This window comes from Diadema antillarum, unplaced genomic scaffold (assembly GCF_040938485.1).
Source record: "Diadema antillarum isolate AM-2024a unplaced genomic scaffold, OU_Dant_1.0 seq00001621_RagTag, whole genome shotgun sequence".
In the NCBI taxonomy this organism is placed as follows: Eukaryota; Metazoa; Echinodermata; class Echinoidea; order Diadematoida; family Diadematidae; genus Diadema; species Diadema antillarum.
In genome coordinates this window covers 154193-171587 of record NW_027272332.1, presented here as the reverse complement: position 1 = coordinate 171587, position 17395 = coordinate 154193, and the positions used below count along the sequence as shown (strand labels likewise).

At 39.1% G+C, this 17395-nt stretch overlaps 1 protein-coding gene across 1 annotated transcript; it reads right to left on the bottom strand.

Annotated features, from left to right (window-relative positions):
• Window positions 1-4684: 4684 nt before the first annotated feature.
• On the bottom strand, window positions 4685-7665 carry LOC139711168 (NXPE family member 3-like). Its single transcript, XM_071623083.1, has 3 exons — window positions 7660-7665; window positions 5965-6393; window positions 4685-4861 (listed from the first exon to the last, which is right to left on the bottom strand). The coding sequence occupies exons 1-3, from the start codon at window positions 7663-7665 to the stop codon at window positions 4685-4687; spliced, it is 612 nt and encodes a 203-aa protein (XP_071479184.1).
• Between the last annotated feature and the right edge of the window lie 9730 nt (window positions 7666-17395).

The following is a 17395-nucleotide window of genomic DNA, read 5'->3' as shown; positions in this document are numbered from 1 at the left end:
TTGCATATGGATTGCCATAGTGCTTACATTCTTCATTTGATTTCAACAAGTGAGAAGTCAGAATGCTTGGAGTTGATTTTTTAAAGATAATGTTGAATGTTCTTTTTGATACAAAACACCAGATCTGAGCTATGATCTAAAGACAAAGTGATAAGTCACTTGTGAAGTAGTTTGTGTCATGTATATAAACGGATTATATAGTGGGTACTCTACAGTGTAAACGACACTAAACTTTTCATATTTTTGACTTTTCTTGTATCAAACTTGCTTTAATCATGTAAATAACCATCTCAATCAATTCCTTGTGACACATTTACCCTGAAGAAATGATATATTTGTCCCTGTATGTTGTGAAGTTCAAAAGTCATGAAAATTAATGATTTTCCTTGCAAATCCACGATGGCCGCCAATGGCTCCCATGGGAAACGATTTTTACTTGAAAAAAAACAACAATCATTCAATAGACACCCTAAGGGATACAAAAAAGGAGGGTGCATGGGGATCCCCCATTCCTTCAAGACAAAAGTGGTTAGTCACTCTTATGAGGTATGAGATTGTCATGTATATGGACTATTTGGGCAATTTCCAGAGCAAACGACACTGCTTTTTTTTTTTTTGCATTTTTGGACTTTTCTTGTTGCAGACTGGTCTTAATCATTTAAATAACCATCTCAAGCGATTCCTCATGCCACATTTACCCTGAAGAAACGTTTTATTTGTCCTTGCATGTTGGAAAGTTCAAAAGTTATAGACATTAATGATTTTCTTCGCAAATCCAAGATGGCGGCCAATGACCCCCATGTGACACGATTTTTACTTGGAAACGAAACAAAAATCATCATAAAGACACCCTAAAGGATACAAAAAGGAGGGTACATGAGACCCCCCCCCCCCCCTCCAAAAAAAAAAAAAAAATTACTACCAGACTGTTAAGACAAAGTGGTTAGTCACTCATATGAGGTATGAGATTGTCATGCATGTATATGGACTATTTGGTCAATTTCTAGAGTAAACGACACTGGTTTTGCTCGCATTTTTGGACTTTTCTAGTATGAAACTTGCTTTAATCATGTAAATAACTATCTCAAACGATTCCTCACGCTATATTAACTCTGAAGAAATGTTTTATTTGTCCCTGTATGTTGGAAATGTGAAAAGTTATAAAAATTAATGATTTTCCTCGCAAATCCAAGATGGCCGCCAATGACCCCCATGAAAAACGATTTTTACTTGGAAACAAAAAAACAAAAAACAATCATTTAATAGACACCCTAAGGGATACCAAAAAGGAGGGTGTATGAAGATCCCCCTTTACTACAAGACTATTAAGACAAAGTGGTCAGTCACTCTTATGAGGTATGAGTATGTATATATAAGACTATAGGATTTGGTCAATTTCTAGAGTAAACGACACTAATATTTCTTGCATTTTTGGACTTTTCTAGTATGAAACTTGCTTTAATCATGTAAATAACTATCTCAAACGACTCCTCGTGCCGTATTTACTCTGAAGAAATGTTTTATTTGTCTCTGGATGTTATGTAATTCAAAAGTAAAACTATTTGGGTATTTTTCGGTGTAAATGACACTGAAATTGTCATATTTTTTGGCTTTTCTTGTTTCAGTTTTTCTTCAATCATGTAAATAATCGTTTCAATCGATTCCTCATGTCACATTTACCCTGAAGAAATGCTTTATTTGTAATTGTATGCTGTGTAGTTCAAAAGTTATGGAAATTCATGATTTTCCCTAAAATCCAAGATGGCTGCCAAGATGGCCGCCAATGACCCCCATGGGACACGATTTTTTCTTGGGAACAAAAAATTTCATTAACTAGACACCCTAAGGGTTACAAAAAAGTAAGTTTTAAAAATGTGTTCGGAGGGTGCATGGGGACCCCCCATTCCTACCAGACTAATGGTTCCTACTGTTCAGCTATATATATATATATATATATATATATATATATTTGAAATGCTATTTGTTTATAATTATTATCAAGTTCTTCAAGATTTCTTCTTCTCTAAAAAAAAACAGACAGGAAAGATATAATTCTTTTCTTATTTGTGTCCAAATTAGCTTACTTTGTTATAGCAGCGCCAATTTATGATGATTATTGTCTTTGTTTTAGTGGAATGGAAATAAATAGACAACCACTGGGAGAAAATAAGGATGTATATATATATATATATATATATATATATATATATATATATGTCCCCAAAAATACATGGCACCCTCCGCAACGATAACTTTAAAGATAGTGAATAATTCCAAATACAATTACAGGTTATGAAACTATAACTCATTGCCCACATCATACTAAAAGCCCCATTCCATTTGCTTCAGTGGTCAAAGAGAAATTAGGAATTTTGTAGAGCATGTCAGGAATCTCTTCCCTCCAAGTTCTGTCTATTGTGTTTACACATTAATATGCAGTTCCAAGAGCATCCAATCAATTGCTAAACTTGGAAGAATCAGACTCATGACGTGCTTTACAATAATCCAAATTTCTTTGTGACTCCTTAACCAACTTGAGTGGGGTTTTCTGCAAAATAGAGCTCAGATCTTATGTTTTAAGATTCTGAAGTCGCATTTAGACGGTTTAATCATTTAGTGTGTTATCAATGCGAAAATCAGATTGTATTTTTGGGGGGACCTACTGTATATATATATACGCGTGTGTGTGTGTGTGTGTGTGTGTGTGTGTGTGTGTGTTTTATGTATATATATGAATGTTATGCTTGCATGTGTGTATAATCCACGTGAGTGCTGTATGAACGAAGACTTTTTCAAGTCACTTGAACTTTGATTTCCTAGGTCAATTAATGTACACCAAACTGTACACGTTATAGAATATGAAACTCTGCCAGCTAGTTTTCCCGACATGTTCCAGAAAAACAAACCGATAATTCTTTATTATACAACCCGTCACTCAAACGAATTCACTAATCAAATATACTGTGTAAAGGTTTTTTGCATTTATTTATTAGGCCCTTCATGCTCCCACTGCACGATGCACCTGCCTCTTATATGTATTAAGTTTTAAAGTAAATATAACTTATAGATGTGCTTTCAGGGTTGTCACGCTTTTAAGTTCTTTTTTTTTTGTCAACGACTGCCGTCGCATCCAACAAATCTATATTGCTCATTGTTTTTGTCAAGTCTGTGTCATGTTATATCTCGATGATATATATATTTAAAAAAAAACCCTTATACTTTGATATCTTGAATGTGTTTTCTCTGTAAAAATTTCTGTTTATGAAAAAGTTGCAAAACCAATAGATGAATAAATGAATGAAACGAACATTTTACCTGCCGTTAACGAGAATCATCCTCGTTTATTTTTATTTTACATTTACTGGTCCTAAATCTTGGAGTTCCCTTGCAGATAACAGCACTAAATCTGCGCCAAGTAATGCGTCATTTCAATCTAGATTAAACATGCTGAAACTGTTTCTGTGAAGTTCCTTTCATCAGGAACGGTTTATCAGAAGATCACCATCAACTTTCAAAATTTCAGTCATCAAACCTTTGTACATTTTCTTACTGTGATTTATACAATTCGTTCAAATCAATTCTGATGCTATGACAGTGCGCGTATTCCTCTCCCTCCAAAATTGAAGTTTTGTCGAGGTTTTGCCTCTTTCCATCGACAATTTTCTTTACGAGTCCAAAATGATCCGTTTCAAACTCTAACTCCTTACCACCCCCATTCCTTACTCCATTTGGTTTTGTTAGGGTTCTGTTTTTTGTTGTCGATGTCCCATATTTTGTCGTATCCAAATGTACGTTTCTTTGCAGCCAACCTTTTACGGTACCTTCTCATATTTGCCAATTGCTAGCTGTGATTAAAGGAGACCTCCGGATAATTTTCAGACTTTTACATTTGAACAACTATAAATCAGTTATACCGCGTACAGAATTTCAGAATTGATAGTGATTGGGTTGAGGAATACGAATGTTTTCAAACTTTACAACAAATTGCAATGAACAAGGATGATGACATGGCAGCCTCACCATAAGTATGCATGAGTTGGTTCTCAAGGAAGCAGAACAAAAGAAGATACCATGCATACATGCTACACATTAGGTGAACTTGTTGAGCAAGTAGTATTGTAATGGCTTTACACTGCTACATTTCTGAAATATGTGCGGCTCCTATGTCATCAACACTGTTCAGTGCAATTTGTTTAAGATTTTTCAGAGTATTGTTTCTCTGCTCAAGGACCACAATAAATTCCACAAATCTATACATGTAGCTGTCAAATTATGTACTACATGATTTGAAATTATAAAAATCGTCTGAAATGCCCCTCTAAGGGAGATGAATGATACTAGCCCTGCTTTAACTTCCCCTCCATTCTTAATTTTTTTTTTAGTATACTAGTATATCATGCCCATTTGCATGACAACCTATAGTTTGATTGTGCTGTGGCTATTTTCATATAGGCCTATCTGAAATATGAATGTTCTCGTTGTTTGGGGGAGGGTTATTAGAATCATATGTTTTGGATATTTATTCCTTTTTTTGTTGAACATGTATGAAAATTAATGAATGAATTGAACCCCACTTCAAAGCTCTTAGTCAACATTCACTTAACATATCAACTAATCCAGTTATCACAGGCATACAAACGACATAGTCATAATCGGCTTTCTCTCGAGAGTAAAAACAAAAATCTTACTCTTGGAAAAACACTTGTTCCTCCGGGCGCAAGTATGTGAGTTGCAATTTCGAGATGAGCTTGTTATCCGAGTTGTGCCAATACCAGTCCTCACACGTTAGGTTCGGGTGTCTCGGCTTTTCACAGAACCACGGCACCACGGATCCCTTATCCGTAAAATCGCATTCATTGCTCTAAACAATAAGAGAAAAAGAACAGCAACAGCAACAATAATCATGATGATACTGATAGCAGTTTATTGCCAAACTGACAATGAAAATGATAATTGAATAATGACGATAATGACAATGACAAGAATGTCATCAAAAGCGAGGGATTATTAGACAGATTGGTGAAGATATGAGGTATGAGTTTCATCGAACTTTCATTTTAGATGCCTTGTCTGCCTTGGTATAACTAACATAACAATGTCGGAATTTCGGAGCTTGGGTATTATTTGTTCCAAGTTCATCGAATCACTGCTGTCAACCAGGGATAGCCCGTGGTAGTGTCGCTGCCTAAGAAGCAGTAGATGACAGGTTTGACTCCCGGCCTTTTTTGTTTTTGTTTTTTGTATTTGTTTTTAATACAAATCTTATTTGTACAGAGGGCAGACAAATTGAAGAAAACTCATACCTCAAGAATATCATTGATTGTAAAAGATATGATGACGATGAAGATAGATGAAAGATACAATGATAATGATTATAAAACAATCATCGTCATCGTATCTTCATCATCATCGTCGTCATCATCATCAAAGAGCTGATAGTTAAGAACCTATAGAGGGAAGACTTGTGTTTATTTTGAAAGAGGGAGTATGGGTATAGTCTCATATTATGTATTAGACTACCTCAATAAAACAACTAGTATTTCGATTGAGCACAATATTATATTACTGGACAATGCTGTTTCAGCGGAATACTGTGTCTGCGAAGAAAAAGAATAATTCAATGAAGACGAGACATGCGCGAGTTGCCTCCTAGGGATGAGAAATTACGATTAAAGAAATGTCATGGTGTGTAATGTTGACGGAGGCCTACATCACTGTTCCGGGCGATATCAATGGTTGATAGGGATCCTTTGATTTGGTACCATTAGACGAATATACATGTAATGTGACATGTACTGTGTAAACATAATGCTTTGAAAATGTTTGATATAACACTCCCGAGTTTGAAGTCCACTTTTCATCAGAGACAAAGGGATATAAAAGCAGAGTGACAGAACATACTGAAACTGTAAATACCTCTTTGGCGGTAACCTCCCCTCCCCCATTAATTTTGTGAATGATTACCTTATTTGCCACGTGGTCAATATCGCAACCGGTGACCTCGAGGACTTCCCCTTTCTTGAATTTAGCCAGATATCGAGCTCGTGAGGGAAATTCAGCCTGCATTCTGTCCATTATGAACGCGGCATGTCCACCTAGAACCAGCATTACGTAGACCTGTACCCTCCCCGGCCAGCGTAGCGTGAAGTCGGCATGGTATGTCCCGTTGCCGAGATCCACGATCTCGCCGTCCGTTCGCGAAGATGCCTTGACTTCATTGGAGACGATCTTGGCGCGAAAGAAGTCGCCTCCTATCTGCCGCGATCGACCCTTTTCATCCCTGGCCGTGATAACGACTCGAATTTTGTCGCCAACCACGAAGGATTTATTCCTCGGTATAATCTCATACGAGGACAAAGTGGCATTTGTTACACGAGCAACGCCTTTGTTGACCTGCAATATGAATAACACATCATAATTATCATATCATCTCACTTGGGTGTTCTTTCCTCGAAAACGCACTATAACATTGACACACACACACAGACAAAAGAAAATCACATGCTCTATTTATTGCTTACAACAGATTGATTTTGTCGGTGCGTCCCTAAGATTGAAATTGTCCTTCTTTGCCAATTTCATGCTTTGATGAATCAATATTAATCTGCTTCTGTCTCAGACTGTTGCTATATACTTTTTCATAATAAGATATGGTATAGTGGGGCAGATATGTGAAAAATTTGCTCACATCCGGCGGAAATTGTGAAATTTTGCACAGAGGGGTATTTTGGGGCGCTGATTTCAAAAATTGCCGGATCCAAGAGATCTGACTACTGGGTCGGCCGCCATTTTGAATTCCAATATGGCCGCCATGACGAAACGACGAAATCCCTATATCTTTGGTTCCACGTGACCTGTACACTGATAATTTGCTACAGAAGGGTATTTCTACATTCTCAATTCAATAATGGATTGATATTAGAAGTCTATCAAACCTCATGGCCGCCATTTTGAAATCCAAGATGGCCGCCAAGACGAAACGTTGAAAAAGCCCTATTTTGAGTTCTAAATGACAAACGGAGCTCAATTTGGTGCTCCAAGGTATGTGAACATATAAAAGTAAATAAAAGATAAATTTGTCATGCCAGACAAGCTGCATGGCCGCCATTTTGAATTCCAATATGGCCGCCCAGACAAAGTACAGTTGATAATCCCTATCTTGAGTTGTAAATGACGAGGCGTTGGTATTGGACACAAAAGTGTATTAACATGTTGGATTCAATAATGGATGAATTCAAATGTTCGGCAAGCTGCATGGCCGCCATCTTGAATATCAATATGGCCGCCCAGACGAAAATGTTGAAGTTCCCTATCTTGAATTCTTAATGGCAAATAGAGTAAATTTTGTTGCCCAGATTTCTTTAGAACGTGCCGATTTGAATAATTGGTCAATCGAAATGTGTCTGACCACCTGCATGGCCGGCATTTGAATTCCATTATGGCCGCCCAAGCAAACATCGGGACTTAATTAGATCCCGCATGCACGTGGTGCAAAAAAAAAGTGCAGCAAAAAGCCGTAATTCACGTTCACTGACGTCATAATGTAGGCCTACATACTCCAGCAGTGCGCACCCAATGAATTACAAATGCGCGCTCAATCACTTATTCATTGTAAACAATGTCCAAGTCTTGTGTACCGTATTTGGAATACATTCCTACGGACATCGTGGGAACTCGCCTACGTCATGTAGTTGACTGATATTACCAAATAAAGGTAAATGAGATTTGTTCATTAAACCGTATTATATAAAGAAAATAATACTTAGGTTTAAGGTCGTGACGTTTTCGGTCAGATGCAGCTTGTTCTTATAGGGGTAAAAATGTCCTGGAACATGCAGTCGTTTGTGCCTTGTGCATGTTGCACCATATAAAATACCCCTGTACGTGATGCATCTCTACTGACACATTTGCATTTCTGCATTATTTGTTTGATATCAGAATGAATTGAGAATGATCATGATAAAGACAAACTTTGTCTCTAAAAGGTTGACACAAGGTCAGTTACTGGCAGTTTGCACGCTGTAAAATTTCGAAGTTTTTGATAGAATATGTTAGCTTTATTTGTATTTTGTATTTTTATTGTTAGCTGCTTCATGAAGTTTGTAAATGTATAACTATGAAATGCTTTGATTTTCTTATCAAAATAGTCTTGCGACATTCATTCCTCTTGACGCTGTTACATATTCTACATGTATGTTCTTGTCCATCTATACTTATATAAACACATGATTTCAGTACGTCTACTAGACGTAGGGTATATTTGATGTACCAGTAAGCACGTTGAAATATTCCGCAAGACTTGTTATTCTATAAAAGGCACTGAGAAGATAAAGACCGTAACAGAAACAGAATCTAGCATTACTGTTGTCATTCCAATAATTTCTTTATTTCACATTCTTTCTCTCATTATCAATTACTGGACTCGAAGAAGACATCGTCAACAATGGCAAGTCCTATAGACTGGAACATTTGCGCTCTTCGTCAGGAACGTTCCGAGACTGAACCACTAAGAGATGCAAGTAGAGCGAGCAATCAGTCAAGTAGAGATGTTTATGAGACTCTAGCTCGAAACCTCAAGACATTGAATCATTTAGATGCCTTGCCTGGCGGGATAAACATCTGCAGACTAAATGACGGTTGTGGTATTGCAGAAACCCTAGCTGCGCATGCTGCCAAATTAGTAGAGCAGATAAGCCGAAAAATTGTGCAAAATTTGACTAAAGCATGAAACTTTCACCAGTGTTAGTACATGTTATAAGATTCATTTTAAGATCGGGAGGTAAGTCTGAATTGACCTCTGATGACCCCCAAAGGTCAATGACCTCAAAATTTGATAAACATTGATATTTTGCGTCATTAATTAATGTTAAATATGGTAATGATGTACTAAAGACTCATTTTTCTTACAGTGGAATTGTCTTCATGTTCCATAGAACCCTGACAGGTTTACTTTTGACCTCTGATGACCTGCAGAGGTCAATGACCTCAAAATATCAGAATATTGATATTTTGTCATTGATTAATGATAAACACGGCAATGATGTACTAAAACCTTTTTTTTAAACAGTGGAATTGCCTCAATGTTCCGCAGATCCTGGACAGGTTTTTAGCTTTGACCTCTAATGATCTCCAGAGGTCAATGACCTCAAATTATCAGAATTTTGATATTTGGTGCAATTAGTTGATGATAAACATGATAACGATGTCCTAAACATTCATTTGTGTTACAACTGAATCGTTTCCTATTCCTCAGATCAAGGGAAATTATTTACACGTCTCTGCCTTTGACCGCTGAGGACTGTGACAGGTCATGACCTCAAAATATCAAAATATTGATATTTGATGTATATTCAATGGTTAACTGTATACCTGGTGTGCTATTATGCATTATGCTATTAGCATTTATGCTACAAGAAGTGTCTTCTCATCCCACAGAACATTGGCCATCACGGTACCCTATGTATATCCAACTTTGACCTCCAAGGACAATGTGAGGTCAGACTTTTAGAATATCAAAATTTGTGTAGGACTGCAAATATTGATGTTTGGCTTCATTGGTTTAATCCTGAATGTTTAATCATGTACAAATCACGCCTTGACGTTATAATCAAAGTATATGTATGCATATTCCACAAAGCACTGGTTCATAGTAACAGGTCTCAGGAATGTGAGCGGTCAATTACTTCAGAAATGAAGCTTACATGTCTTCATCAGTGATGGCAGTGACCTCAAATATAATATTTATGTTTGGGTTAGTTATGCAGACTAGCTTGCATGAAATTATGCGCAACATTATCCAATTTGCACTGGACAAAATTTGTACGCTTAAACATGGAAGGTGGGGAGAGGAGTACCATATTTTGGGTTGATGCTTAATGGTTTGTGAACAGGCATATGGCAAACTAAGTCCCTTGAACTGGATGAAAGGATGACAGATGCTAACTAGAAAACAACAGGCCCACCTCATCAGGTGTACGTCACAAGCCAAACAACCAAGTCGTACAGCACATGAGTTACGCAGCCCACGAGTCATACATCCGTGACCTAAACACTAGATGAACAAGGTCAATGAGCTCGGCATCAAATATAATAGGCCCAAAGCTGAGCGGTCCGTGAACTCGACACTCGACGAAAACAAGGCCCACGAGATTAACATATGTATTACATCAGAAAGCTTAATCTATTCAGTGTAGGTCTTGTGGACCTCCCCCTCCCCCCCATGTGTCGGACCCTTATGGGCCTGGTTTGCCTATACTATAAGTATAAGTGTCAAGCTCATGGGCAATGCTACCTAGTTTCGAGCTGGCGGGCCTGTGTCGGTCAGTGTCAAGCTCGTGGGCTGCATGGTTCCGATGAATAACTCATGGTCCTGGAGCATATAAGTGACGTCATGGACCATTTGGAAAGCGACATACTGTGAGGCATAACATGCATTCCACATGAAGCAACCCTGTGTCTTGCAACTTGCTATTGTCATCCAATTAAGTTGGGTCATTACGTCAGGCAATTTTGGGCATTTTTTAATGACCTCTTTAGGTACCCTCAATTCAAAATAGGAGTGGAACTAGTATTTACTCTAATTGTCTTCTTTATGCTCGATACTCCTTAACACTTGGGCCTGGCCAAGAGTTGTGCCCCCATGCCCAATATTGGTTGTTTCCAATATGCCGCCATCCGGTTTGCATCCAATGTGTGAATCAGGTACGCTGACAGCGGGTAATATCACCTGCATGATCCGGTTAAGACTCTCTGCCAGCAAGTTAGTGATGATTCAGTGTAACCTGCTGAAATTGGTCTAGATCCATACCCTTGATCTCTTTCAAGACAGGGCAGCATCTGCGTCTTCAGTGAAGCACGCGATCGGCACACCAGGATCTCCTCCACGACTTAACTGGATAGACATCCTGAGGTCAGCCCAGCGTTCTTATAGGTGCACAGCCACTGTATGCGATCAGTCATCAGAGTCTTCCAGTGGCAATATCTAAACAGTTTGGGTGAAGGCAACCTTGTCTCTATGATGAGTGCATTGCACATAGAGTACAGGATGCACGAGATGATATAAGAAAGCTTCTTTTTGATTCGCGGGATAGGCTACAATCCTTTCTCAGGTAGAGGTTCTGAATTATCGGGTCGTGCTCAGTCTGCACACAGTGAGCTGAACACCATATCAAGTATGCGTGTATAATGATTGTGTGTAATGATATGGGAAAAATGCATGGAAAAATCAAAATACATGTTTATGTATTTTACGTGGAATCAGTTCCTGTCTGTTGTCTTGGCAGAAATGCACCAATCTTGCGATGTTGTTGTTTATTATTTTCCCTCTCCATCACGGGTACATATGGAACGTGTTGATCAAAGTTTTTGTGATGTCGGAAAATGCGAGGCTGTATTGTAGGTGGCCTTCAATTTGTTTTTCACATTATACTGGCATGTGTAACAGACTGTAACTCACCAAGATGCCTCTTGAAATGTTTTGAAAAAAAGTTCTGCTTGATTTCACATGAGCGGATGATTATCAGTTGTCTTTCTACTATCATCTTGTGTGAAACAAAGTATTGTTTCTATTCAAAAGATAGCGTGCCAATTAGTCTGCACTTATTGTTGGTGCTCTATAGGCCCTATAAGACAATCAAACCCACCTTCAGCCTAGACATTCATAGGCGTTGTGGTGTAGAGGGGGATCTGAACATCTCTCATGAAGCGAGACTTCTCTTTTCTTTTCTTTTCCCCACTAACAATGTGAAACAAAGATATCCGTAGGCGTTGTGGTATGTAGACGTGGTGGAGCGAGACTTCTCTTTTCTTTTGTTTTCTTTTCCCCACTAACAAATAAGTTTAGCAGGAAACATAGAAGCATTCGCACATACTGTTTACATTTCCCATCACATGCTTTTAAATCGGAATTTTCATGTAATTTACACATTTTGCCAGGAAAAGAATTACCAAGAACTTTCTAACACAACACATGTTCAAAAGAAACCATTTGGTTCATATATAATTTACTCTACGGAGTGATTCATAGGGGCCTACTTATCACCGTCCACGTACTCGAACAGTTTTCGCTAAAGATACAAGTATGTTTACAAGACTGCAAACATTAGAATGATTTGCCCCTTAACAAATCAGACTACATCTCTTGAAATGTCTTCAAACGTAAATTAAAGTAATTCCTCTTAAATGATTACTCTCTTATCTATCTATCTATCTATATATATATATATATATATATACATACATATATACACATACTGTCCTACTTTAGTGGGGGGGGGGGAGGGTTCCACAAATTGCTCAAATCCGATTTAGTGATATTTTCCTGAAAAAAAAATATGGCTTAGAAATCAATCCTGTGAGATATGTCATTGGAATCGCCAGCGCAATATTATTTTGTTCATTTATAAGAAATAAATCGCATTTGTCACTTGCTGCCTTTTGTCAGGGTGGGGCGGTACAGGTTTGACAGATCTGCGAGAGCATTATACAGTGCAATTAATATTTCTTCACCGGGGACATGGTGATGTGCACTTTACAATTTCATGTTCAATTTTCCTAAAGAGTACACCTTAAGTGGGGCGGCGGAATTGTGTGTGTGTGTGTGTGTGTGTGTGTGTGTGTGTGTGTTTTAAGTGTGGGGGTGGGGTAGGGCTCCGGGGCAGCGTTTTTGGCAAGGGTCAATGGTCGATTTTTTAATTATGCTTTTTCCGTTTTCAGTATGCACCAGACCAGATTAATAAATAGGACCATCCAATGCTCTCTATAGAACATCATCATGTTTACCATTAATCATGATGTCAAACATCAATATTCTGATAATTTGAGGTCATTTAACTGTCGAGGTCATCAGAGGTCAAAGGTGGAACTGCCTGTGCTCTTTGGAATATATGAAGACAACGTCATTATTGTGTAAGTTCCCTAAAACTCCTTACTACATTCTCCAAGCCGGCGACCAATTATTGTACAGAGGCGGATAGATATTGGATTGGTCTGTCACCTTCTCTCTGTACTGGTCGGGGGTTAAATACTCACATAGACACCAATCATCACCAAAATTCCAAAAGTAGAAGAAACTAAATATTGTTCCACAACACCAAATGCAAAATGCGTTAGAATGATAAAATTTACATGGATAACACCAATGCTACTAACGGCATATTTATTCCAACGACCTGCCTTCCTGTAGGTCTGAAACAAAAAACTTCTTCACAAACAAGTTTCTTTCCTCACAACTTAGTTCAGCATTCCACTCATCACTTAGGAACGTCTTTACGGCTTTTGAGACCATTTCATATACCGTCTTATTCTATGGGAAATGGAGGGATTTAGTTAGTAGGGAGAAATGATGCTAGTAGGTGTGGTCACTTATCTCGACATCGGTACGGTCGACGAATGAGGTCCTCGTCTGCATGTCATTGTCGATCTCGTCAGTGTGGCTGGGCCGTCCGTTGAGTGGTATGCTGTCGCGCTCTCATTAGACTCTTCGTCACCATCACTGTCCACTTTGTATCAGTCTGACAGGGCGCTTTAACATCTCCGATGACACCAGTTGACTATTTGGAGTTTGTGATTGCACTCCAAATTGGCGTAAACCAAAGTTTTGTCTTATCGTGACGCACAGTTTCTCCTCATGTGCTGCTGCTCGCGGATTCAGTTACGGCAGTCAGATCCTCATCACATTCACAGCGTCGATAAAGATTAGTTGATTGACTTGGAGAGGGCATGATGTACCAAGGAAGGGGAACTCCTGTCTTTATCTCTGTGGTCTCCAACTATTCTCAAAGTTCCTCAAAGTTCCAAAATGCTCTGCAGCCTTTGCTTCACTATATAGTGTGAAGCCGCTCCCATTGTGCTTGCCACTATAACTGATTTCTCGGCTCAGACATGTTTTTTTATAACTAATTTACTAACAAACTTCCTTTCTCTAAAGCATGTCATTGGCTCAATCTTATATTGGGGCGTGGTGTTCACTAGAAATTAATTCCTTATTGGTCAAAATGTTCAATTTGCTCCTCCTATTCGTTTCTGTGAGAATTCAATTTTGTAATGATTCATCTCAATTTCTGATTAATTCGCCCACTGTCTGTTAGTTTCTTCATTCACTTCTTCTCTGTAACCACTGGTAAAGACTTTATTGTTTCTTGTATATCAAAATGACAAACCAAATGAATATTAGTGTCCTTATGACAACCAACGTCATCGTTGTTCTGGGTCGTTGTCCCTGAATTTGTCTTTGGAGTTCCTGTTTGACCCACTCCACTAAACAATAAATGCTAGAATAGAGGAATACATTCTGGTAGGAGGGCCACCTTCCAGCTCAGAGGGTCATTTATGTTTGGGGATCAGAGGGCAAAAACACGTCATCACGTTATTTCCCGTAATTTGGCGCGGGGCTTTGGGGATGGAGAGTGCTGACCACTAACGGGGAAAGTAGCCAATGTCAAACTCATAAATTCCTTTCACCATAGAATTTTCTTGGAAGAGGGGGGTTTGAAAAAAAGGGAACAGCTGGAAGGAAGATACTAGTAAACGGTTTTAAAAACTCCTAGAAGAGGAAAATACTTAGCATATTGGTGTCACAGGGTGTCTAGGAAAACGACTGCAGTGATCTGTTTTCTTTTACTCTATTCTATTCTATTCTATTTTATTCTATTTTGTCCTTTATTATAAACATGTGCTAGTAGCCATCTGGGCTACAATTGTGTTTGTTTTGTACATCCTCTAAAGATCACCAGAGGTCAAAGGTAGAGCCCTGTCTGTGCTCTTTGGAATATGAAGACAATTTCTTGTAAAACAGATATGCTTGTTTTGTACATCTTAACCATGTTTATCATTAATTAATGCCACCACAGATCAATATTATGATATTTTGAGGTCATTGACCTCTAAAGGTCTCCAGAGGTCAGAGGTAGAAACCTGTCTTTGCTCTTTGGAATATGAAGACAGTTTCATTGTAAAACAGATAGCTTGTTTTACACATCTTAATCATGTTTATCATTACCTAATAACATCATAGATCACTATGATGGTATTTTGAGGTCATTGACCTCTAACGGTCATCAGAGGTCAAAGGTAGAAACCTGTCAATGCCCTGTGGAATCAGAAGAATTGTAGTACAAATGCATATTTAGTGCAGCGTAACCAACGTCTAGGCCTATCTTTCACAAATGCCTTCAAACATAAATATTCTGATATTTGAAGTTCATTGACCTCTGGAGGTCATCAGAGGTCAAATCAGACTTACCTCCCGATCTTAAAATGAATCTCATGGTATGTACTAACACTGGTGAAAGTTTCATGCTTTAGTCAAATTTTGCACAATTCTCATGATTTTGAGGGCTTAACCGCTCTACTAAATGGCACAAAACCTGTTATGTGCGGTGTAGCAGTTCACGTGTGGGCAGGGCGAAATCAAGGGCAAAGAAGCGAAGTGCACACCTCAAACTTGATGAAACTTACTCGCCTGTCAAGAAAAGACTTAGAACAAGTTTCGCATCTCCATCCATTGAACAGAGTAACGCTAGCACATGTTTCTTTTGTGATAGAATTATCAGTCATGACCAAACAGTTTGCAATGCAGCAACATTCAATCTAGATTCCAATGTTCGAATGATGGCGACAGAACTGAGAGATGCAAAACTTCTGGCTAAATTGTCAGTACGTGATATGACGGCATCAGGTGCTGATGTATATCACAAGAAGTGCCTGACTGCTCTCCACACCAGATACAGATCGTTTGTAAGAAAAAAAGAGGGAACCAGTTCAAGTGAAACCATGCAACCAGAATCAGTAGCATTGACCGAACTGATATCCAACTTGGAAGAAATGAAGTGTAAAGATGATAGTTACACTCTGTTCAAGTTATCCGATCTTACCAAGCTTTACAACGAACGTCTGATACAACTAGGAGGCAATATTTCAAAGAAGATCAATTCAACTCACCTTATGAACAAGCTTCTCAGACAGCTGCCACAACTTGAGGCACATAAAAGCAATCTTGAAGTGGTGCTGACATTCAAAGAGGATATTGGTGAGGCTCTACTGAATGCTTGTAGACAACGCTCAGATGACGACGCAGTCATTCTCATGAGAGCTGCGCAGATTGTGCGCAAAGATATTTTGCAAAGGCAATATCATTTCAATGGATCCCTAGTTGAGGAATCATACAACAACGCCCCACCATCATTGACAGCGTTGATGCAAATGATCCTTGCTGGAACAAGTATACAGAAACAGACGGCGATGAACAGAAGCTTGAGCGTCCCTGTACAATCCTTGACCCAACTTGTAACGTTCAACACCGTAAAAAGAGGGAGGGCGGAGACTGCCGCAGGAGGCTTACGTCACAACGTGGAGCGTGAAACATCACTGCCCCTTTACCTGGGTCTCCTCATTCATAGCAAAACAAGAAAACGGGATCTCGTTGACGTTCTTTTTCAACGTGGTTTGTCCGTTTCCTACGATCGCATACTGCAAGTATCCACAGATGAGGCCAACAGAGTTATCGAGATATACCGACAGGACGGGGTGGTGTGTCCGACTGCATTGCGAACTGGGTTGTTCACAACAGGAAACCTAGACAACATAGATCACAACCCATCATCAGTATCAGCACGAAGTTCATTTCATGGAACCGCGATATCACTGACGCAACATGTGTCACAGGACAATCGAGGTACCATTCGAAATCATGAGAATGTTGCTGAGAGTGAGAAGAAAACGCGTCCCAAAGCCATAACCGCCTTGCCTGAATCTTATTGTGATGCCCCTCCTGCAGCATTTCCATCTCATCTTCCTATTCCAAGGAAACCCAAGACTCCGCCCACTCCAAGTGTGTCCATTGGAATACAGGACAAAGAAAAAGAGTGGCTTTCGTTTGTACAAAGTCTGCTGGAGATGAAGGCTCATGAGAGTGAAGAGAATATCTCCTGGTCAGCGTACATGGCACATCTACAGGATGAAGCTCCTCGGCCACCTGCAATTACTGGGTTGTTACCTCTTTTTCGAGAGAGTGCTCACACACTAACAATGGTGAAACATGGCATGAACCTAATCAAGCAGGCAACCGAATTAGTTAACCCAAGACAAGTTCCGGTTCTGACAGTTGATCAACCCATCTATGCTAGAAGATTCAGTGGACATGGCCAAGCATGTATGGTGAAGACAAATTTGTGGTGATGCTTGGAGGACATCATGTGGAGATGGCTTTGCTAAAGGTGATCGGCGACTTCCTCGATGGGAGTGGTTGGACTAGTGTAATGACCAGTGCAGGTGTATCAACAGAAGGAAGAGCTGAGAGTCTTCAGAAAGGTTCGCAAACATCGCGGTCACAATGGGCACACCAAGTCACCGCGGCATCACTGTACGCTTTGCAGCGAAAAGCATATAATGACTACCA

What these genes read in the sequence shown, in the direction of transcription:
- LOC139711168 (XM_071623083.1), bottom strand. An exon ending in TTGACCACGTGGCAAATAAG is followed by an intron (nt 4,862 to 5,964) that starts GTAATCATTCAC and finishes CTTATTGTTTAG; the next exon opens with AGCAATGAATGCGATTTTAC.